The sequence below is a fragment of the Ruditapes philippinarum genome, unplaced genomic scaffold (assembly GCF_026571515.1).
Source record: "Ruditapes philippinarum isolate M1 unplaced genomic scaffold, ASM2657151v2 ctg2186_1_1_1_1, whole genome shotgun sequence".
Classification (NCBI taxonomy): domain Eukaryota; kingdom Metazoa; phylum Mollusca; class Bivalvia; order Venerida; family Veneridae; genus Ruditapes; species Ruditapes philippinarum.
The window spans coordinates 42,266-68,899 of NW_026863515.1; the positions used below are offsets into that span (position 1 = coordinate 42,266).

At 31.1% G+C, this 26,634-nt stretch overlaps 1 protein-coding gene across 2 annotated transcripts; it reads right to left on the minus strand.

Annotated features, from left to right (window-relative positions):
- Positions 1–8,316: 8,316 nt before the first annotated feature.
- On the minus strand, positions 8,317–11,935 carry LOC132722267 (pro-neuropeptide Y-like). Of its 2 annotated transcripts, none has more exons than XM_060706738.1 (4): positions 11,779–11,935; positions 11,027–11,218; positions 10,118–10,182; positions 8,317–8,905 (listed from the first exon to the last, which is right to left on the minus strand). In XM_060706738.1, exons 2-4 carry the CDS (start codon positions 11,203–11,205, stop codon positions 8,826–8,828), a joined length of 324 nt encoding a protein of 107 aa, XP_060562721.1. In that variant the 5' UTR covers positions 11,206–11,218; positions 11,779–11,935; the 3' UTR covers positions 8,317–8,825. The 2 variants fall into 2 exon arrangements, with proteins under 2 accessions (XP_060562721.1, XP_060562722.1); XM_060706739.1 differs by having other exon boundaries at positions 8,317–8,910.
- Positions 11,936–26,634: the final 14,699 nt, after the last annotated feature.

The following is a 26,634-nucleotide window of genomic DNA, read 5'->3' on the forward strand; positions in this document are numbered from 1 at the left end:
CACCCATGGGTAGGTCCCCCCACCTGGAACAGATTTTCCGATTGCACAATGGCATGCTTTGGGTGACGTTTTTCACCGTTATGAATGAAGATTTAATTTCAAACCCTGTTGTAAGAAAATATTTATGTATGTAATTACATAAATTTCAGATATTATTTGCAATCTTAGAATGCATAAAAGCTCATACTTCTTTTACAAGTATGAAAAAGTTTTATATTGAGGATTTTTTCGCAAGTGCTTAATGATTTCTATAAAAGAAATTAATAAATATGACTGAATTCTTGTGAATGTATTATTAAGGACTAAATGATGAAATTTTATGTTTCAAAAGATTTTGAAGAAATAGTAGACATTTATTCTGAAATAATGTCGAGGAAATACTGTAAAATGTGGTTGGTATTTTTAAATGGGTGTATTGTTTGTGTGGGTAATTTGTTGGTGAAATAATACTTACTTGTTTGTTTTTTTGTTTTTGTTTTTTTTAAAATGTGCCTTATTATTATACAGCAAACACAAGTTTTTACTTATCTGTGATTATAATCATGCTTTTTACATTGTCTACATTTATGAAAAATACTTTGTTTTCAACTAGGGATACATGTTTTTAAATTATTCTGGTTTAAGTTTTGAATTTCCTTGTTTATAATGTACTTGTGTTCTTGTTTAAGGATTTACTGTTTATTCTGGAACATAAAGGCAAAACTTCTATAAGTCCTGTATAGATGAAGGGAAGTTATTTTGTTGGCATATCGTCTGGCGCAAGAAAGTGTTTAATTATAAATTGGCCAAAAGGAATCATAAATAAATGTTTTAATGTCTTGACAAAGGTTTTCTGTATATCCTTTTATTTGTAGTTGACATTCTGTGCATGTATTAACTAATTGAAAGGCATGTGAAACAGTGTACTTTACCTAAGACTCTTTTTAATTTTGCTTTTGGATAAAATGTTTTGTTTGCTTTATTATTGAGACATATATTTTATTTTGTCTTAATCGTGCATGGATTCTGAGGGACTGATTATATAGGTGGCATGTATTACAATGTAAAATGTATTTATTAATCATGTTCAGTTACAGATTTTTGTCCAAAACGTCTATTTATGAAATTTACTATTCTGTTATAATAGAAGGACAAATATTGTAAGACTTAAGTATATATCCACCTGGCCATCTGTTTGTGCTTTTCTTCAAACCACACAACCAAATTTTATAAATCTTGACAGGAGAAATTGACACAAAATCTACTTTTTCTGATCAAGTTTGACATTGACTAAAAAATGACCTTGAACTTCAAACTAAATTGTTATATTTATTTATGACCTGAACTTGAAAGACCTTCACCTGAAAAGCCTCTGAAGTGTTTTTGAATTTAGTAATAAGAAAAGGGTCAAGTGAGGCCCTTATTTGTACTAGCACCTAAGATCTGTATGAGGGGGATATTTATTACCTTTCGTGATAGTCCTAGTTTCATCAGGTTTTCATTTGTTATGGTATTCATTATAAGAATTTGGTAGCATGTGTACAATTAAAATTTTCATCAAAATCATTTAGTTAATCATGTAATGACTGTATAAGCAACATGAATGTTTTAGTTAGTTATAATTTAAACGATTATATGCATGTAAATGTAATATATGATAAGGAGATAGGTCCTGACCATTTGAGAACCAGCGGTGATATTATCTTGTCTGTTAAAAGCCAGTGAGCATATCAGATCTCTATGTTTATATAGAACACCAATATCCTGGAAACATCAAAATGACTTGCTCCCAAAAACCATGTAATAAAATAATAAATTTCAAAGAAAATCATTTCATATTCTACATACAAACAGTTTTGTGATATATTTGCTAAAAAACCACATACTTTTACATAATTTATGTCATCTATTTAGCTTTAATTTTGTCTGTTAATTCACTTGTGCAAAATGTTTATGTATCTTGAAAACTTTAAAAATAGTTCTGCTTGTATAAGTCTAAAATAAACTGGATTTAAGTTTAAAATAAACTGGATTTAATTATAATAAGTGAATGAATTTGTGTGGATGAAAAATTGTTAATGATGGAAATGATGTTTTGTCTCCATCATTCATTATTTCTGTACACTGTCCATGTTGCTTCCTAAACAATGGAGGGTTTTCTATGCATACTGATGTTACAGATTCATATTTGTTCTAATTTTGTGTACCATTAACTTACAATTTAAACAATAAATTGAAAAAAAAAACAACACTATTCTTTTATATTTTCTTTTTTGATTTGTCTTGAAAGATTTTCATGATCTGAAAAGTGAAAACCGATTTGTTAATGAGTATTACTCGATTTCTGAAGCGTTCAAACACTGCAAGTGAGTTTTACTTGTGAGTGCCCTTTTTAGCTCACCAGAATCTAAGGTGAGCTATTAGTATCAAAGGGGGATATTTCATCGTCCGTCGTCATGCGTCAACAGTCATCTTCTCTGAAACTGCTTGGCAGATTTACCTTAAATTTGGTCTGTAGCATCCTTGTGACAGTCACACTTAAATTCATTTCAATTAGTCCCTTTTAGGTGTCAACAGAGCTAAAAATAGAAAAACCTTTAAACCTCTTCTACTACAAAATTAAAAGATGGATGATCACAAAAATTTGTCTGTATCATTCTCAGGTAGTCTTTTATCAAATTTGCTCACATTTATTTGATTGGCCCCTTTTAGGGGTCTCCAGAGCTGAAAAATTTTAAAACATTTAGACATCTTCTACAGAACTAATTGATGGATGATCACGTAGCATTCTTGGGTAGTCTTTTATCATATTTGCTCATAAAAATTTGATTAGCCCCTTTTAGGGGCCGCTAAAGCTAAAAATAGAAATTCCTTTAAACGTCTGCTCCAACGGAACTAATTGATGGATGCGCACCAAACTTTGTCTATAGCATTCTAAGGTAGTCTCTTATCAAGTTACTTATATTAATTTGATTGCTATAGCTAAAAATTGAAATACCTTTAAAACGTCTTCTCTACAGAACTAATTGATGGATGATCACCAAACTTTGAATGTAGCATTCTTGGGTAGTCTTTTATCAAATTTGCACATATGAATTTGATTGGCCCCTTTTAGGGCCCGCTAAATCTAAAAATAGAAAAACCTTTAAACGTCTGCTTTAGTAACTAATCGATGGATGATCACCAAACTTTGTCTGTACCATTCTAAGGTAGTCGTTTATCAAGTTTACTCATATTAATTTGATTGACCCCTTTTAAGGTCCGCTAAGTTAAAAATAGAAATACCTTTAAAAGTCTGCTTCTACATAACTAATTGATGGAGGATCACCAAACTTTGTCTGTAGCAGGTAGTCTTTTATCAAGTTTACTCATATTGATTTGATTGGCTCCTTTAAGGGGCCGCTAAAGCTAAAAAAAGAAATATCTTTAAACGTCTCCTTCTACAGAACTAATTGACGAAAGATCACCAAATTTTGTCTGTAGCATTCTTGGGTAGTCTTTTATCAAGTTTGCTCATATTAATTTGATTGGCTCCTTTTAGGGGCCACTAAAGCTAAAAAATGAAATATCTTTAAACGTCTCCTTCTACAGAACTAATTGACGAAAGATCACCAAATTTTGTCTGTAGCATTCTTGGGTAGTCTTTTATCAAGTTTGCTCATATATATTTGATTGGCCCGTTTTAGGGGCTGCTAAAGCTAAATATAGAAATACCTTAAAAGTCTGCTTCAACGGAACTAATTGATGGATGATCATCAAACTTTGTCTGTAGCATTCTAAGGTAGTCTCTTATCAAGTTTGCTCATATAAATTTGATTGGCCCTTTTAAGGGGCCACTTGAGCTAAAAATAGAAATACTTTTACACATCTTCTACTACATAACTGATGGATGATCACCAAATTTTGTCTGTAGCCTCCTTAGGTAGTCTTTTATCAAGTTTACTCATATTAATTTGATTGGCTCCTTTTAGGGGCCGCTAAAGCTAAAAAAAGAAATATCTTTAAATGTCTCCTTCTCCATAATTAATTGATTAAAGATCACCAGATTTTGTCTGTAGCATTCTTAGGTAGTCTTTTATCAAGTTTGCTCATATATATTTGATTGGCCCGTTTTAGGGGCTGCTAAAGCTAAATATAGAAATACCTTAAAAGTCTGCTTCAACGGAACTAATTGATGGATGATCATCAAACTTTGTCTGTAGTATTCTAAGGTAGTCTCTTATCAAGTTTGCTCATATGAATTTGATTGGCCCTTTTAAGGGGCCCCTGAAGCTAAAAAAATGAATTACCTTTAAACGTCTCCTTCTCCATAATTAATTGATGGATGATCACCAAACTTTGTCTGTAGCATTCTTAGGTAGTCTGTTATCAAATTTGCACATATGAATGTAATTGGCTCCTTTCAGGGGCCACTTGAGCTAAAAATAGAAATACCTTTACACATCTTCTACTACATAACTGATGGATGATCACCAAATTTTATCTGTAGCATCCTTGGGTAGTCTTTTATCAAGTTTACTCATATTAATTTGATTGGCTCCTTTTAGGGGCCTTTAAACGTCTCCTTCTACAGAACTAATTGATGAAAGATCACCAAATTATGTTTGTAGCATTCTTACGTAGTCTTTTATCAAGTTTTCTCATATATATTTGATTGGCCCGTTTTAGGGGCTGCTAAAGCTAAATATAGAAATACCTTAAAAGTCTGCTTCAACGGAACTAATTGATGGATGATCATCAAACTTTGTCTGTAGCATTCTAAGGTAGTCTCTTATCAAGTTTGCTCATATGAATTTGATTGGCCCTTTTAAGGGGCCCCTAAAGCTAAAAATGAATTACCTTTAAACGTCTCCTTCTCCATAATTAATTGATGGATGATCACCAAACTTTGTCTGTAGCATTCTTAGGTAGTCTTTTATCAAATTTGCACATATGAATGTAATTGGCCCCTTTTAGGGGCGACTTGAGCTAAAAATAGAAATACCTATACACATCTTCTACTACATAACTGATGGATGATCACCAAATTTTGGCTGTAGCATCCTTAGGTAGTCTTTTATCAAGTTTACTCATATTAATTTGATTGGCTCCTTTTAGGGGCCGCTAAAGCTAAAAAATGAAATATCTTTAAACGTCTCCTTCTACAGAACTAATTGATGAAAGATCACCAAATTATGTTTGTAGCATTCTTACGTAGTCTTTTATCAAGTTTGCTCATATATATTTGATTGGCCCGTTTTAGGGGCTGCTAAAGCTAAATATAGAAATACCTTTAAACGTCTCCTACAAAACTAATTGATGGAAGATCACCAAACTATTTCTGTAGCATTCTTGGGTAGTCTCTTATCAAATTTGCTCATATGAATTTGATTGGCCCTTTTAGGGGCCGCTTAAGCTAAAAATAGAAATATCTTTAAACGTAGCATTCTTGGGTAGTCCTTTTTTAAATATGCTCATATCAATTTTATTGGCCGCTTTTAGGGGCCACTAAAGCTATAAAGAGGAATACCTTAAAAGTCTGCTTTAACGGAACTAATTGATGGATGATCACCAAACTTTGTCTGTAGCATTCTAAGGTATAGTCTCTTATCAAGTTTGCTCATATGAATTTGATTGGCCCTTTTAAGGGGCCCCTAAAGCTAAAAAAATGAATTACCTTTAAACGTCTCCTTCTCCATAATTAATTGATGGATGATCACCAAACTTTGTCTGTGGCATTCTTAGGTAGTCTTTTATCAAATTTGCACATATGAATTAGATTGGTCCCTTTTTGGGGCCACTTGATCTAAAAATAGAAATAGAAATTACACATCTTCTACTACATATCTGATGGATAATCACCAAACTTTGTCTGTAGCATTCTTATGTAGTCTTTTTTCAAGTTTGCTCATATTTATTTGATTGGCCATATTAATTTGATTGGCCTCTTTTAGGGGCCGATAAAGTTTAATATAGAAATTCCTTTAAACTTCTGCTTCTACAGGTTTAATTGATGGATGATCACCAAATTTGTCTTTAGCATTTTAGGTTGTCTTTTATCAAGTTTGCTCATATTAATTTGAATGGCCACTTTTAGGGGCCGCTAAAGCGCAAATTAGAAATACATTTAAAAGTCTCCTTCTGCAGAACTAATTGATGGATGATCACCAAATTTTGCTTGTAGCATTCTTGGAGAGTCTTTTATCAAATCTGCTCATATTATTTTGATTGGCCCCTTTTACGGGTCGCTAAAGCTAAAAATAAAAAAAACTTTGGAACATTATCTACTATTGAAATAATTGATGGATTATCACCATATTTTGTCTATAGCATTCTTAGGTTGTCTTTTATCAAGTTTGCTCATATTGATTTGATTGCCTCCTTTAGGGGACGCTATAAGGCTTAAATGCCCCAGGCTATGACATTTCTTCAAATTATAGTTGAAAGATATTCTATGCTCAAATTAAATAATATCGACAATGGATACACAGTATCTTTATAAATATAAAATAAACGTGTTTTGACTTCACAAAGTAGAAATGTTATGTTTTAAACTTCACACTACAGGTGTATTTGTAAATAAGCCAAATCGACTTTATTTTTCAAAATGTCCGTTACATGTTTCACGCCAAATGGTATATCATGTTAAACAAGAAAGGCATTGATGCAAAGCATCAAATGGCGTCCAAGCAAGAAATGCAGCAAGTGAAGATGAACTAGTAGACATCTCATGACCAGATATACTATTAAACTTTTCAATGGTTAATTGGATTTTACCATTATTGTACATGTATATCATAGATTAATGGGCGGACGAAAGACATTGTTCATTATGAACTTTGGCCGGCTTGTTAAAAATAAAGATATTAAATGTATTTTCTTTGGAACATACAAAACAGTAGTCAAATTGAACAAAGTCTGTTTTTATTATAATTGTAACAAATGTACACACAGCATATAAAATAGTAACAAAAGAGACTAATATGTAATGTAACAGGCATTTTTCTATCAAATTAAGAAAAATGGTTTCCTTTGATGCCTTGGACTTAAGATATAGTAGCTATATTTTAAGTCTCAGATAAATACTGAAAAAAGAACACACACTGGAATGAAAAATTTGGCATGAATTTCTAAAAGACCAAATTCAGGATTTTTTTTGTTATACGCGTTAACAAAATAATGGTACATTTAAAATCATGAATAAATTTGCATGGCATGTTGATATATTGAAACATTATTTATCAATGGAAGACTGTTACCTGTACAGGTATCATGAGGGTATGTGGAAATTCACTACCATCATTTTCATGCAAGTCAAAGACATAAACGCTACTTGACATAGGTTATAAATAAAAAACTATTGTTAATTGATTTATTGGGAGATGAATCTACTTTGTTGAATTGCTTCAAAATCCTCGTATGACCCACCAGTGTGTTTACAATCAATAAACCCATAACATCTCGACGAAAGTTTCCGCTGTTAAAATACATGTCGCAGTATTCGGCAAATCAACATTCCACTCAAACCACCATTTCAAACAAAATGGAATCAACTTCTAATAGCAAAAATTCGGGACACCAGAGTCGACTTAAATAATCAGGGGAACTATAAATTTACTTTAATTTTTTTTAATAAGTTATAAAGGGTGCAATTTATGGTTGAATATGTTTGTATTTCATTCTGGAAAAACTCATCAGTTCGTTATCAATTACCATAGCGGTTAATTAAACTACTTCTATAAATAGATTTTCGGACTTTCTCAATGTTAAAGTCATATCTATTTATAGCTTTGTTCCCGTTCTCATTCATTAATTGGACATGCTGCGAATCACCGAAGGGGAGACCAATATATGACTTTACATAATAGAAATCGAAAGGAATTCGTGCTTCCGAATTTATTTTAGCTGTAAATCGAAGAGATTAAATCCCTTCGATTTACAGCTAAAAATCATTAATTAATAAAAATCGGGTCCATGGACAAAAAAAAGGTAAACACAAAAAGCTCCGCCCTGTGGGCGCCGCGCACTTAAATCAAACATCAGAAAGGTGACACCTTTGTTAAGTGAAGTCCGTTCCAAATTTTATTAACGTTTCGGGGAGGATTGGAACGTATCGATCAAACAGAAAACGTGTACGGACGGAGATGACGAACAAGTGGAACATTTGATTCACCGTCAGTTTCCGTTAATGCACTACTCTCCGATCAGCGATGAGGTTGCAAAGCATTCAGGGCGTACACCAGTACGGGCGAAGGTACAGATTTGGATACAGAAATAAACCAATATCTATAGAACTTTTAAATTACGATTTTCTTGTTATGTTTTTGTTTTGTATACATAATACAAGTAAAGACGGGATTATTTTTATTTTTATTTAAAAAATCATAATTATTTTGCAAGAAAATCCAAACAAACAAAATGACGAGCCGATGTTACATAGTCAAATGATGTGTCGTCTGGATGAGATGTCCATTCTATTCTGCTGATGCTAACACGTGTACCAGTCTTTATTTGAACTTCGTCAATTATACATTCAAATTATGTTGCCATGATCTGTAACTGTCGGTTAGTTAAATTGCGATGTATTATAGATCTAATATTATCAAAGTAAGTTTTTTTTCCTAATTTCATGGTATACTAGTATTTCCCGACACACAATATGTTATTCTATATTTGTCTATATATTAGTTTGAATACTTGTCTATTTTGTCAGTGTGCTTATAAAATGTTATTGTCAATGCTTTTTTTTATCCCGCAATGCAGAATTGATTTACATATAAAATATTGAATATTTTGCGAGAATAAAGTATATATATACAGCTAGGAAGATGAAATCTACATGGAACTCTTGTTGGTGTGTTTATAAATCAGTAGAATGGAATGGTGTCGTCATCATTAACGTCAAAAGCATCACGTGCTAGACCGTCATCCCAAATGTAACCATAGTCTATTCTGCCGAAAAGAAAAGTGAACGTGATAAAATGTAGAGATCGAAAATTAATAAAGAAACTGTCAATAGATCTTTGCTTTAAATAGTGCCTTGTAATATGATTGATTCAATACTACAAGTACAGTAGAGCTAATATGACGACGATAATAAAGCAAACAATCGTCTGTACAAGACCAAAAAAATTGAAAAATTGAAAAAAAGTCTTAGAAAAACCGGTATATGTACATGTATTAAGAACAATTGCATTTGTTTTCTTCTTCAAAATAAACATTAATTTATAAATGTTCAGCAGCCCTTTATAAGTAATGTACAATGAAAATAGCTGTTACAAACATACAGTATTGAAATATCATTAAAATCAAACTAAAATATAAATGTTGATATAGATATACATGAACAGTATTTCAAAAATAATCAAGACCGGTGAAAATTCGATTTTAGTCTGGTAGTAAGATTGTTTACATGTTTACGCAAGTGACTGTTTTACAATAAAAATATATTTCATAATTATGTTGCTTTGACGGGACCATCATGAAACACTGTAAGTTAGATCCGGATCGAATTACTCGTACATGTACTGTCATCTTTATGTACTGCTATCAACTACGATTAATATACCCACTTCTCATGTTTTTCCAATGCCAATATTTTTAATCAAGGTTATGATCATACTACAGGTAATACATTTTTTGGACATTGTTTTATTTTTATGTTTTCCTTATATTCATCGAGTGAATTGTTACATTTTACCTCCATACGTACTGATATATTGTAAGTACAGACGTAATCATTTAGTTACTTGAAAGCGAAAACTGAAAAATCATGAATTGCTACGATTGTGACCATTTTGTATTTTTTTTTTAAATAAGCCAGTTTAAGGGCTTGGAATATCTAAAGCTGCTGGCAAAAAATAACATAGAAATTTTATTATTACTGACATAAATAGCTCTAGTTCAATTTGTTAATTAAACTGCTATCTTTTCCTAACATTATTTAAAGATTTACACATTTTTATTTTGTTGTTTTTAGAAACTCCAAAGATTGGAGCGTTGCTAAGACTGTTATTTTACATGATTACATAGTTTTATAACAAATCTTTACCAAAGCACTGAGCTGGTATTATTAAAATGCTATAAATTGTACTTATGTAAATATAGTGAATTTCGGCGTAAGAAAAAAAGAAAGAAAGAAAAAATATAACACACGCACCACTGTCCATTGATTCATCCTGAAATGTGTTTCTTGCTGGCTGTTTGTATGCACTTCTACCGAACCTAAATAACAAAAAAATATACATACGAAGATTATATTTCTTTTAACAAAAAAAACATGTTTAATTTTCAGACAATTTTAATAGTTGAATTCGCAATAGATTAATAGATTAGTAGAAAGTAAAACGAATAAAAAGTCATAATTAAAAATAGAAGATAAAAGAAATAATAAAATAAAGAAATATTTATAATGCTAGCACTACTTATCAATTGCTCAAAATAGTTTTACTTTGCATTTCTAAAAGAGATATGTAAATTTGCAATAAATTGAAAATATGAATCTTAAGAAATTCACCAATTAAGTAATTATTGTGTACCTTTTTTCTGTACATTGTTTAAATGTTGTATACATTTTATAACACAACGATTCCTTTCCGTAATTAAATAGTTTGAAAACTTTATTTGAATATACTGGATATACGGACAAATATAGGCTTTGTTATATTAAATAGATATGTACACGATAAATATTAAAGAAAAGCTAATCATATGCCGTGATTTATTTGCAATACACCCCCCCCCTTACTGAACCAATAATAATAATAATAATAATAATAATAATAATAATAATAATAATAATAATAATAATAATAATAATAATAATAATAATAATTTGTTATGTTAAATAAATATGTACAAGATAAATATTAAAGAAAAGCTAATCACATGCCGTGATTAACTTGCAATACAGTCACTCTTAATGATACAATAATAAATAATAATAATAATAATAATAGTTTTTTTCTTTATCCTATCATACTTTTATACAAAGACAGGAAGAAACTTTAATCTTTTCAGTTTCTGAGAACTACACAACCTGTGAGATAAACGTAAAGAATTGACAAACCTTGGTCTTCCAACTATTGCATAATAGTCATTTAGTGCTTTGAGGTAACTTCTGAGCTGGCCTGGGGATCGGAACTCATTCGGTCGGTCTGGGGGTGACAACATGGCGTCTGGTAGACACGTGACCGTTGATATCAGTATAGCTGTGATACACACAATAACCATTAGTCGTCGGCTCATCTTTCCTTGGTTTCTAAAATGTTTGAAACGCATGTTTACATTGTTATGCAACACAACAAAATATTCTACTTTGTACAATTAAAGACACGAAAAAAAAAACGACAACAGCCTTATTCTAAATCGTTAGTTTTGGCATCATCTTAAAAGTGGTTGAAGACAATATCTTGAAAATAAATAAATAAATAAATAAATAAATATTCCGAAATCGAGCGCTTATTGTCGCTGTCTTTGAATTACTGAGTCATACTTTAACTATATAATTATGTGTTTATTTTCATTCCTACACATCACTCTATAAAAACCCTTACTTAGTTTGATTTAGAAATTATAATTAAGGAAACTTTTAAACTGTCCCTATATGCATCCGAAACATTGTACTTAGTCTTCTTGAAGTGTCCACGACTTAAGGTTTTCGGTTTACTATAAAAATATTTCTGACATCAACAAATTAAAGAAAAACAAATATTTTTAATCACAATTAAATTGTTACAAAAATGATTATATAATATTACAAAACTTGCTTTTAATCAAAATATCAGTAATCAGTATAATATGATTATGAAATTTACTTACAGTTAGCGATGTTCTTATCAACCTTCGTAATGTGTCTCCAAGGAAACGCTTCAAAACTTTAAGAATGCACCTACCATTCTTCTCCCTTAAATAGTCTAGCTACGTTTTCTGTCAAATACAGAGATTGCTCGTTTAGGCGCCACATCATGGCAAGATTTCAAACTAGTCCTGTAATATCCGCCATTTTGTATTCCTCCGCCTGAATCTATCTCGGGAGTGATAGAATACCTGCGGAGAGTTTCTCCGTTTTTGAAACGATTGGTACAACACTCGACATGGTTTTAATTTCGTCTGTCAAGAACAGACTACAAACGTTCACGGTTGGCATTTTGCTGATGAAAGTTCTGATTGTGTTTTATCCCCTGTAGCGAATACCGAGCTGGTGTGTCCCAGCGTTAGCAAAAAGAAGCGCCGAAGAAGCGGATATTATAATGGAAAAAGTGGATATTATTTTGTGTTCGCTTTATTACTTATAAGTAAATTAATCAAGTGTGTATGACCAGATATAATTACAAATGTCATTAACCGTAGCCATGGGGACAATCTGTTAAGGCATGAATATATGTATAAACAATTTATTTCCCGCAAGAAATTCAATTTTCGTCCATATATGGAATTCCTAAAGGACGTATTTGACCAAATATTTAAGTGTTAATACCACAATTAAATCACATTCAGTCGCGCATGTCTATTCTTTTAACAAGTCTACGTGAAGTTAAAATACCAAAATAAAAGTACATGTATCTTATAAAAAACATGTACTGAATGCAAGGCTTGCTAAAGATCCTCTTCGCTAAAATCATTTAATACCCAGTGACTTGATATAAAAATTTTATAGTTTGAATCTTTCAATAATTGAAAAGTTTCACATAAGATTGAAATTTTACATGAATAAAACAGTGTACGAAGAAAAGATATCCAATGTGTGTTGAGAATTTGATTAAAATTTCTCCTTGTCGTAAAATATAATATTATAAGATGATGGACTTATTTCACTTATTTCTTTAAAGTGTACATATTTGTATATATGATATTAAACAAGAAAAGGAAGAAAAGAAGAAAAACAACAACAGCAGCAGCAGCAGCAGCAGCAGCAGCAGCAGCAGCAGCAGGTACACGACATTCTCACACAATGCCACCGTCCACACAGAGTTGTCAGAAAATTTAATTCAATCAAATAAAACCTATTAGTTTTACCATATTTTTATTGTCTGTATACATGCAAATATTCACTAAAAATAGAACAGTAAAACAAAAGCAAATGGGTTGGGCAACAAGATTTTACAACATTTCATTAGGCCCCTCCCAGTTAAGATATTTACAAAACAAAATATGTGTTAAATGAATGTCAATATAACATTGTTTACATGTATATAAAATTAATAATTTCATTGGTTTATGGCGATTACTTTTTACGGCAATTATGGTTTAATGAATAAAATTGAGCCGCGTCACGACAAAACCAACATAATGGGTTTGCGACCAGCATGGATCAAGACCAGCCTGCGCATCCGCGCAGTCTGATCAGGATCCATGCTGTTCGCTTACAAAACCTATAGCAAGTAGAGAAACTGATAGCGAACAGCATGGATCCTGATCAGACTGCGCGGATGCGCAGGCTGGTCTGGATCCATGCTGGTCGCAAACGCACTATGTTGGTTTTGTCATGACGCGGCTCATTAATAAGATTTTAATGTTTATTGTACTGAGATATGACACGACCACCATCATTGATCTTCAAAAACGGCCCGGGTTGCTCCCCGCACTCGTATAAAAAGAACAATATATAAAGGGTTTAATTTCGAAAATTGTAGTTGTAATGACAAAGGGTTTAAAACGATGAATTTCTTTATAGCAACATAAATATAAATGTTGTCTTCATGTGATAGATTTTCACGACCAAATAGTAATACAGCGTTTAGTGGATGATATAATATAGTATCACGAAATAAAGTTATCATCTGTTGCAGTGAAAAAAATTAAGATCAGCGTTTTCGATAATGACACCACATACATAGGTATCTAGAATCTTCTCCAGGATGTTTCTAAACAATTTCGTCATTTGAATTATTACAGTAGTTTCTGAGACGTGCATGTAATACTGACTGATATAGCCATTGAGAAAGTATTTTGGAAGTACTGGAGCTTTGAATTTTTGTTTTAATTTTGATTGAAAGATATTAAGAGATGAAAACTTTCTTGTTACTGGTCCAAGGTTTCTCCATAATGCAACAGAGTGACTGTGTGTGCAATAAGACGTGTGTATATGTAAGAACAATAACATAAATAACAGATAAGTCACTTGTAACATGGAAGTACGAATGTATTTGGTTTAAACATATTTTATTCGATATATTTACATTATGATGAACAATATTTACACTATACATTTGAGATTGGGCAGAAAGCTATGAAAGCTTATGTACGGATGTATTTGAAATGTTCACATAAAGCAACAAATCTAGATGATTGCAAAATGGTTAAAACATTGATTCTTTGCAAGCAGCCATGTCACATCATGACAGTTATTGTTGATGAAAAATCGCCCACAGATGTAGTCAGCATTTAAACAAAACACAACATAGGTTTTGTAGTACATACAGTGGGCAGAACTGTACAGTTCATGTACAATTCCATGTACTTTTAACAAAAAATCTCGTAAACTGAGCAAAATAAAGTAAACTATGTCCAGCAAGAACGCATATTGAAGGAAAAAGTAAATTTTATCCGTTTTCATGTGTTGTAATATCACCACAGTAAGCCTTTAGTTAACTGAACAAATATTTCATGAAAGTTATGCTCCAATAAGTTGCACATTTACTTCCCAAGCGTGTAAAAGTGGAATGGTCTACAAAAGGCACATTTTCCATAAGTATTTCAAATACAAATGAGCCGTGTCACAACAAAACCAACATAATGGGTTTGCGACCAGCATGGATCCAGACCAGCCTGCGCAACCGCGCAGTCTGATCAGGATCCATGCTGTTCGGTTCGCTATCAGTTTCTCTACTTTTAATAGAGTTTGTAAGCGAACAGCATGGATCCTGATCAGACTGCGCGGGTGCGCAGGCTGGTCTGGATCCATGCTGGTCGCAAACCCATTATGTTGGTTTTGTCGTGACGCGGCTCAAATGTATTGATAAAAGCAACAGGAATTTATCATTTATATATTCTTACAAAATATTGTTAGAAAAAATGCCGGTACAATTCTTAGTGATTTAGTATCTGTTATATAAATATATATAATAATATTATATATAACATGTAATAATCGGATAATGTCATCTCATACTTGCCAACATCACAAATAGTCTATATAATTCTTTTATGGTTTTTTTTCCGGATAATAAATACTATAATTGTATTGCAGACCTTCCATTATTGACCAATTCACTTTAAGGCAATCAGTGTTGACTGATTACCATATTATAATACTTGTATGAATAGATTCATTCAGTCTTCGCTTTTGGTAAAGACACTGGAGAAACAGACTGAAGTCGATGATCACGTATCATTTGTTAACGGTAACATCCTTGCCCATTTTGTTTTTGGACAAAGTCCGTCTTTTATAAGTTTGACTTCCTGTAAAATCAACAGGGAAGGACTGAATATAACAAGAATTTTCATTGGTCATTTTGAAATTACAAACTGAAATCAGTGAATCTCATTTGTCATTCTAAAATAAAATAATAAGGACAGTAAAATGAAATGTAAAGGATGGTTCTTATACCATTCTAAAAAAAATTTAATGATAGCTCTAAAATAAAATGTAACTATAAAATGTAAAGGATAGTTCTAAACTGGAACTAAAAAATTGTATTTTTCTGTCCCAGTTCTAAAATAAAATGTAAAGGAATGAGGATAGTTCTTTAGCTTTTAGATTAATTTTTTATTAATGATAACAAAATTTATAAAGTCAAACGTAGATAAAGTAGAAGGGACACGTAAAATAGATGCTGTCCTTCTTTGAAAATCATCAATATCGATATACAAAAAATTAATTTCAATGTTTACAAATATGTATTTTCTTAGCTACAAGAAATAATAATTACGCATTGTTATGTAAGCATTGCTAACATTTGTTTGTATTGAAAACTCAGAAATAACATAATTTTGCATGTTAACCAGTTTTATTTCGACCGAGTATCTTTTTTTAAAAGATACTTTCTTGTTTGGTTATATCTTTCAATATTTAAAGCAGCACGCCTCCAGATTCATCCTAATTTTCATGAAAATTTTGAAAATGTATTTAAAGGTAAAATATTGTGAAATGAACAAAAAAAGTACTTGACACATTACAATCGGCACTTAAAATCCACGTAAATTACCAAAAAGAGGTCAAAATATGCATAAATAGCCCCTACTGCGTTAGTAACGCAGTAGAAATATGGTGATAAATACTACAAAATATAGTCATTAATTGCACATAAGATATAAATTATCATTTGAATCTTTAATTTGTTCACTTTTCTCAAAGTTTTAGTATGGTTTTTCCAAGTTTAATTTTCTTGAAATATTTTGGGTCATCTGGAGGCATGCAGCTTTAAAGATATCTATAAACCTGAGAAAGTTTTACTGAAATGAACGTGCGAAAAGTCTTTAAAAAGTGTATACAGAAATTGTAGTTATTGTATTCTTGGACAAAGAATTTTTGTAATGGGTTTTATCGCTTTCGGACAGTCTCAGTTTACTACAGAAATATTATAACAATTTGTGTAATTAAAATATATAAAATGACAGCTAAAGCTGAGACCGGACTATATGCCTTTTCTAGATTTACTTAAATTGTATGTACCCTATTGCATAAAAATGCAAATCCGCATATAAACTAACGGAGCAAGTCAACATGGTCAATGTCGAATATCTCAACTGAAAATAGCAACTGAAAGGACCTAGTATCTAACATTCAGGAGCATTATTTGAAGTTGAGCAGTGTTACACGTTGTATATAGCTTATTATTGGAGTAAAATTGAAAGTGCAAGAAAATAATTTATATGGACGCGTGAAACAAAATTCAATGCCATGGTTTACTGGGTCATATTTTTGAAGATCATCCTTTAGCAAGTCATTCTTGCTCGTTTAAAATCGATGAACACACTGAAAATAATTTTAACTAATGGAATATTATTTTTTTTTTATTTATTTATTTATTTTTGAACGGTGAAATTGTCGTAGGGTAAAACTATCATAAATGTATTCCGTTGTTTTTGTTTATTTGTAAATCATGACTCGACTTGTACTCCGTAGTTTTTCCCGATTTTTTCAATAGTAACTTCTTCGAACTAATCTTTGATGTTTATACACATGACACTTTTCAACCAATCATAATTTACTTTTATAGTCAAATTGTATACGCTTTTTATAGTGCAAATTAAAATACCAAATATCTCTGGATATATTAAATATTTATTCAGGTAAATTAGATTTTTGTATTTTATAAACATATTTCTAATTAAACTGTAAATCTTAAGTTTGATAATTATATGATGTAATAGTTTTAACGAAATCAATTTTGTGTTTTGTTAGCGGACTGTCACGCGCCATCACACCTACATATATATTGTTTCGTTTGTTTACATTTTTGACATGGTAATTCTATATGTTATGTTTGTATAATGTTATTTTCTTTATATTTTCAGATTTGTTTTATTCTTTATCATATTTATTGATAATGTAAATATAATAAACCCCAATTATAAACTTTATGAAATAGTTTTGTCATAACCCAAACCTACAAACCTTATACGGAAGCTGAGAGGCCGGTGACAAAATCTCGTATAAATGTTAATTAATCTAACTTAAATCTAAATCTTTATTTAGTATGACGCACTTATGCAACTATATTTAGATATTTATATAACGTATCTGTGGAATAATCGGATATTAATTGGACTATGACATAAACGACTATGATTCAAATAACGGTTAGTCTGACGTCAATATTCAGTAATTTTCAACTGTTTTTGACATAAGTTCTTTTTATATAAAGAAACTTTGTATTGTTTAGATAAAACAAGCGTCTTTGACGTGAACAAAATGGTGACCGTGTGGTCAAATAGTATTGCATCTGTTTGTGTTTATTTATTTTTGTTTGACATATGTGAGTAGTATTAAACTCTCACCCGATACGGAATTAGACCCAACCCGTTGTAGTCTAGAAAGTAGTTCTCTAGTCTGATTGTTTATCTATTGAGTTTTTGTATGTTATAGTATGACTTTAAAAGTTGTTTTTTGTGCATTTTCAAGGAACTAATTTGTTGGTAGAATGGTCAAAAATGTACTACCCACCAGCAGTCAGGAGTTTTCAAAGTGGTGAAGTTAAACAGTGTTAAAACAGAATGAAGATTTCTGCAAAAAGGAGATGGCTAACATATAATATTTAGAGCCTCATTTGACTGAGATAGTGTGGATGTTTAAAGTTGAAGACAGTATATAATTCATCAAGAACAGTGGAATTGAGAATTAAACCTCATACTATAGAACAAAGAGTACAAAAATTCACTAAGCCGACATCTTAGGTTGAATCACAAGATTGTACAAGATATCTTAGTACTTCTTAGACAAATCTTTTAATTTGAAAGAAGATATCAAATAAAAGTGTAAAACTTTTATGCTTTACTATTTTAAGTTCAAGAGTAGTCGATATGATATTATGTATGAAACAAAACAGTAATTACTGTAATTAACTTACTTTATGTATTGCAAAATAATAATAATAATAATAATAAATAGAAAACGTAAAAATACAAAAATATAAGGTGTCTTTATCGATAATAACTTGTCCAAGAATTACCAAATTGAAGGACTTTGTTCAAAACTTTATTAAAAATAGCATTATTGAGGCGATTATCTTATTATTTGACGGATAAAATGAAACAAATATTTTATAATGCATATAATAATGTCGAATTTTGATTATTGCTGTACTGTTTGGAGCAAAGAAAATTTAATGTCTTTAAATAAAATAGGAAAAATACAAATAAGAGCTGCAAGGATTATTTTGAACATAACATCAAGAATAAGAAATCAAGATATACTAAAAGAATTTGGATGGACGTCGTTCAATGAATAATGTAATTTTGATACTGGACCTCTTATTTATAAAGCTTGAAATAACCTAGCACTATCTTATATACATCTGAAATTTTGACTTTTTCCAGCAATGAAATTCATATTTTAAGATCAGCATCACATAATGACAAAGTTATACCTAAACACCGCACAAACTGTGATAAAAAGACTTTTTGTTACTCTGGTGCAAAGATTTGAAATAGAATACCATCTAATATAATGTCCGAATATATGTTCTAATTCTCTGACATCTTTTAACAATAAGTATAAAAACATATATTGCAGATGAAATAAAATTATATCTTCATAACTCTGTTAATATGTTATAAAACTTATTATACATGTATATCTGTTAAAATACTTGTAAATGAAATTTGTATAATGATATTTGATATCTTAAAGGAGCGTTTGTCAAAAAAGTTAAGGACAAAATCTGTATTGAATAGTTGTTGTTGTTTTATGATGTTTTGTGTTTCTATATATACATTGTTTAGAAAGCCACATTTAAAATTAAAATATATCATTTGTTTTCTATAATGGTATATCTTCATGTGTTACCTTCTTTAAATAAAGACATTATTATTATTTATTATTATTATTATAATTATTATTACACGTATACAATATTTGTCTTCTGATGTCAGTGAAGCACTTTTCCCATCTCACTTGGGACTATTGTATCGTCATATTGTACGGTATTTCGCGGTTCCCCATTAAGTTCATATAAATTTCAAGGTACAATTGTTCTGTAGATACTCACCAACTTAATTAATTTGTTGAATCCTGAAACCGCTCTTTATGCCTTCACAATCAGTTGTTGAATGTAGTGCAATTAAATAGAAACAAGTAGAGATTTTGATGCTAAAGCATCAAGTCGCCGGATAGAAAAATGATTGTATTATCATAAATATAAGAAAATATAAGTTTAATGGTTCAAGTATAAAAATAAGAGGAACAATGAGTTGAGTAATGTTTGCCACTGAGGCTTGTAAGGCAAGTGCTATGCTGGTAATTCTTCTTGTAATTATACTTTATACATATACTGTTGTACCATACATTGAAATCCGTATAGGTTACTAGTTCAGATTCAGATAATTACCGACAAATAATTACCGATCATCGAATATTTGCAAAGTGACTATGAAAATATATATGTTTAATTATTACATGAAACAATACAATTTTACTGTAAAAGTGTTGTACATCATTATTATGTGCTATAGAAAAATATATAATTTAGTTGAAATCAATACACGTATTCCAATCGTTACAGACGATATATAAAATTAACGTTTAATTGCCTTTAAGTGCGATAAACTATCAACACAAAGATAGTTAATTATTTTTTTCTATGTATCTAATACGATTCCGGACCCCTGACGTCATACCGTTTTGGAAACCTGCGTGACGGAAACCGACGGAATATACCGAAATCAACGATTACCATTATATATTTCAATAATGTGCCTCTTAAGCATAACATTATTTTGGGATGTTCAACCTAAACTAAACAATTGAACTTTCTTGTCGAATGTTTTACAGAAATGGCCAAGTTAAACCCTTTACCAAGAAGAAAGGAAAAGGTTTTGAAAATGTATTTTTAATGTAAACAGGTTTCTCTTATGATATAAAGTATGAACCTGATTAATGAAAAATAACTTATGTAATTAACTGTACAAAATTACAACGATTTACATCTTATCAGTTACCACCATTAACAAGTTACCTGTCTTATCAGCAATCTGTAACTATTAATAGATTTTATAACGATATACAACATATATAAACATGTAGTCACGTGATTCTTACGAAAGACCAGGGAGCATTTGTTTATAATTAGATAAAATAATGTAATATAATAGGTCTCATAAAAAATAAACAACCAAATAATTCTAAAGTGTCATTTCAAATATCATTCATGATTTATTTGTTATAAAATAGCAATGCTTGACACATAGAAAAAAGTAAAAGTATCTCTAATATTCAATGACTGATCCTTGGGGATACGTTATTGATTCATTTTATGAAAATTGTAATGTTGCTTTTTAAGACGTCAATATGTGCATATTTCATTCCACTGGGCAAAGATATCATATGTTTGATTTTTTGTAATTACTGAAAAATAATTGTTGTCTTTAATTGTTCAATGATTGATATGCTTTTATTTTCAGATTTTAAGGGCTTCTCCTACCATAGGTATAATATTAAACTATTACAAATATAGTCGCCGGTTTCTACCGGCGACTAATGAGACTTTCAGATAGAAGATTTAGGCCAATAGACCTAAAAATGTGTTGACATTAGATAAAGCTGATCTTACAAATTTTCAAAACACATTTGAAGACTTACGGACTACCTTTTCCATGTTTTTAATACGATCTTTTACGGTCAGATATAAACTGTGATTTATAAACTGTCCTGTTTTGAACTTTCATAAAAAAAAACATTGCCAAATATAATTACTTTATTGTAAATTTATATTTCAGAACCGATAACTATATTGCTCAATGAATTCATTTTTATATCAATTCATTAAATGATGTGAATGTATATTGGGTGTATTTTATTTGCTTTTATTAAATTTTATTCACTAATGATAATGTGTTTTAAATATATGTCAACGCGATTGAATATGTTTTGTGAGTAGAAATAAGCGTTTTTATCAAATCTTTAAATTTTAAGATGTATGACACACTCGTTTTTGCTCTTTTCGACAAAATGGCGACTGCATCATAGCTTCGCTTCCGCTTTTTTCAAGGTTAGTAGTTTCACTCAAAGAATATTAACTTCCGGTCCCGAATGCCAGACAATAAAGCAGCATCCCAATATCTATTTTCCACTGCCTGACTGAGACTTTAGAGGAATTCCTTCACAACCCATAGAACACGTTTTGGATATTACTGCATCACAGAGGTCACATGGTACAAAAAGAGTCAAGTTTCGGTATATTAGAAGAAGATTTTATGGTATATATTCGTTGTAGGCGGAGTGAGCATTGCAAAAGTAACACATGATTAGAAGTCTTGTATTTTAAATAAAACTGGTCACATTTTCGGATTTGTGAGTTTGTTTAATTTTGCCATTGACCTTTAGTCTTTATCGATCTTTATTTATTCAAATAAAACTTCGTTTTTTCATGCAAATTTTACGTAGCCATTACTTACATTTCACATCTAAAGAAATACATTTTTCCATGTATACATGTATGTGGATTTTTACTTTATACTTAAAGGAAGTTAATAAGGGGTTCCATGGATTTCGTAGTGGCATGGAGTTTTAATGAGCCAAGTCTAACTCTATTATTAATTTCATCGGAGTACCCTGTAGTTCTTTCCTTAGTCCTTATGGAATTTAACTCTATAGGAAGGCCAAATATAGTCTGCAATAGCCGCTATGATAAAACAAACAAAAAAAACAACATTATTTGTCATGTAAATTGAGACCACCATATATGGAGATATCTATTATATGATACCTCGTTACTCCTACACTAGTGTACGCGAACAAGTGTTAACTAATATATTTATAGTTTATTTAGCGTACTTTGCTGTCAATGGAAGCTGGTGCTGGGAGCGGATACAACTGTATACAATACAAGTAATTAGTTTGTAAACTTGGGGATAGTGTTGGACTTCATATGTAATATAAACATAAATAATCATTATATACCATATACGTACATACTACTCGACATGTCATTTTAGAAAGTCAACATAAATGATGAAATTATTTTACCTGTACATGTTACACATCCAAATTAATAGATAGAAAATGTTTTGTCATGGTTAGTATTAAATATAACAAAATTGTTATAGTTTTGTTCTTTCGAAGAAAATGTAAAAAGAAAAAAAATCTTTCAAGGATTCAAACCAGGGTCTCTACACTTACGAGTCAAACACTACCACTATGCTATTAGGTTGAACGGATAAAAAAACGAGTAATTTCTTTAAAACAAAGTAGTATTTTATATAAAGGTATACAAATTGCCAACAGAACTAAAGATGCAAAAGATAGTTTGAGTATCTAGCAAATGAGTATGTTTTCGAAAAGTGTATCAAGTACCAAAAATAAACAGGTTTTTTAAAAATATAAATGATAGCATTTCAGAGGCATAATGGACCTTTAAATAAAAACGAATATTTGACATCAAATGGTCAAAGATATTTTTGTACTTTTCAAAGTGAAGGCAAGTGGAGTAAAAAATATTTACAGATGTTCGGTTTCAGATCACACAATCACTGTCACAACACCTAAGTTAAAGCACCGACATTTCGTTAGCTAGTTTGATGAAAGAATTCAAGGACGCTGGTGGTACTAGAATCCATAGCGGTGAGAAGCATGTGTATAAAAATCAGGGACTTAAACCACTCGGCCATGGACGCCTTGAATATCTTATTTACTTACTCTATCACAAGTAAAAAGTAAGAGTTTACGACGCAACACATTTGCACATGGTAAGAAAGTAAGCGTAAAGTAAGTAATACATAACGTTTAAACAAAACTTCTTGGGTTTATTTATAAAATCTGCCAGTGTATAAAGGAATGAATTTAATAAAAACTTTGTATACCAGTTCTATGATGGCATTGAATATCAGTGTGATATGGCGAATGTTTTCTCCTTTGCGTTTTTGGTCCAAATTGCAGATGCTGAAAATAAAATGATGTGTAGTAATATTTCCTTCTGCACATTCTAGATCTACAGATGACGGATGTGGGTTCGGTCTTCTGTAAAAAGGGACCATGTGGAACGTGCATTGTTGAGTATCAATGTCGATGTCTCATTTATTACAAGTTAAGTAATCTTTTATGAAATTATATGATTTTGAAAACATGTATTATGAAATAATATGAATTATTACTAAAATTTGTTTCTCTGTCACCGTAGACGGAACACACTTGCAAATTGGTAACCATAGGAATTATAAAATAGTTTCGTCACATTTTAGTATTGGAAATAGTGCGTGAAACTCACCTTTTTGTTTTCGTGCGACTTACTATCCAGAAATTGTTCGTTTTACTTACTAAACACTTGCAAAGAACATTTGTAGGCTACAGACCTTGGAACAAAATTTTATATGGATTTCTACAAGAACAGATGTTAATACAAGAACCGGTTGAACCGGGTGATGCTCCCCGAGAAGGTTTTGGACACAGGAAAGTATATAAAAAAAATGAACAAAAGGCAAAAAATACAAAATCCGGCAAGGCGGAGTTATGGTTTTTTTTTGCACTGCACTTCTATTTAATGAGATCTATCTATCTATAAAGTTTCCTGATGATGTCTCTTATAGTTTCAGGGTTATGTCCGGGTATAATTCAAAGTGTAAAAATGAAAAGGGCAATAAACCCAAAATTGAACACGGCTTTGTTTAGGTTCTTTAAACATTGAAGTTCTATCCAATAATATCTATCTACTTACAAAGTTTCATGTTGATATCTCTAATAGTTTTAGAGTTATGTCCTGGACAAAGGTCAAAAAGTAAAAATAAACAAAGGGCAATAACTTCAAAATAAGGCAAGACAGAGTAACGGTTCTTATTCACTGCACACTTAATCAATGATATCTATCTACTTACAAAGTTTCATGTTGATACCTCATATACTTTTAGAGTTATCTCCCGGACAAAGTTCAAAGTGTAAAAATAAACAAAGGGCAGTAATTCAAAAATTAGGCAATGCGGAGTTACGATTCTTGTGCATTGCACACTAACTCATTGATATCTATCTACTTACAAAGTTTCATGTTGATACCTCTTATGTTGCATATTGCATTTTAAATTACTTAGTCATACATTTTATATAATTCAAAAGATTTTAGTATAAGTGCATATGTTTATTTCATAATGTGAACTATTAAATATGACATTGATTTATAAATATATTACAATATACATGCAAACTGGACCGGGTGGTAAAAATATATGTCAAGAATGATTAATGAGAGTTCTACATGTAACTTTAAACGCGTGCATGTTAGAAGCTGTCATCTCAACGCCCAGTCTAGGGAGTTCGAATTTTGTATTTGTCTAGGGCAGATATACACTTATGTATTTAGTAATAAAATGTAAAACATTTGTGCGTTCTCTTTCCGTTATACTACATATATAGTTTTAGAGTTATCTCCCGGACAAAGTTCAAAGTGTCAAAATAAACAAAGGGGAATAATTCAAAAAGGCAGAGTTCCGGTTATTGTGCACTACACACCTACTCAATGAGATCTATCTACCTACAAAGTTTCATGTTGATACCTCTTGTTGTTTCAAAGTTAGGTCCCGGACAAGTAAAGCGGACGGACGGACGGACGTGCCAACATTTGGGGTTTATGTGCTTTTTCTTTGATCTTTATGTGACATTTTACCCCATAAACCAGTAAAATTACCACATAAAACATGTCGGTTTATGGAATTTCCTTCTTTTTTTAAACTAAAAGTATGGACGAATGAAGCTCATAGATCATTGAATGTTCGCCCGGACAGACGGACAGGCGGCGACTATATGCTCCCCTGAATTTTTTCGGGGAGCATAAAAATGATTTTGTGTCTTGAGTGCAAAAATAAAGCTTATTTTCATTTATTTTGGTACCAAATTATACCGTTTCGTGCGAATTACTATCGCTGCATGTGCAATTTTCACACAATTCAGACTGCAGACAATGTTCTCAAAAATCACAAAACATAGGATAATGCACTTTGTATTGTCATTTGAGGAAATTTAGGTGCAAATGATACGCTAGGTTTTGTTTTGATTTAAGAAACGTTTATCAGCTTAATTTATCATAATAAGGAACTTACCGGGGCTCAGCAGTCGCCATTTTCTCGTGGGTATTACTATACAAAGTCACGTGATTCCCCCGTGACATGTATAACAACAGAATTCTGCTACAAATAGGCTATATACCGTATATATAGAGATATAGATAAAGAGTAGAGATATAGATAAAGAGTATCAATCGTCGATGTTGAATCACTTCATCTGTTTATGAAATACCAAGCACGTGTTCGTGCTTATGTGTCGAGATACTAGAAAATTTGGTTTTCAAAAAAAGTATATCCAAATGTATTAAACAGTCGGAAACTAATAAAAAACATGTACTTTTATATCGTACAATACTAAAGCTAATTGACTTATATAAAACAAGGCAAAGTAGAGAACAAAGGTAGCAAACTCACTAATTATGAGTAATTTATGACATACAATGTACATAAGAGGTAAAACTTAAAATCATTGAATAGCATCTCTAACAATAAAAACAATTAAAGCAAATAAAATACTTATCTGAATATTAGATGTCGTAAGTCTGCATTTTTAACCATACCAGCAGCTAAATAAAACATCGACTGATTTTACCACGTTGGAATTTAAACTTGAAGCAATTTCATGGAAAGCCTTGACTGTCTAATGATTATAAAAATGAACGTTGTTGTGTCACCCTTTCTTTATACAATGAGCATTCATGAATATATTATGTGGATACATCCTTATATGAAGTCAATGTGTCTTTATATGAAGTCGACCATTCATAATACGATGTGCGTTTATGAATATATTATGTGGTAGCATCTTTATATAATGTCAACTAATCATGTTATGCCAATCTTTCATTATTCGATGTGAATCTATTATTACACGACCGCTGCTTTATATGAAGTGCAACATCATTATATCGTGTGCTTTTCACAGACGCTTGGGGGTCAGATCCTGCCCCCAACGTGATACGCCCCTGTAAACACTCTGTCAAAAATAAAGTACTTTATTGAGACTTGATGGTGAAAGGTAATTTTTTC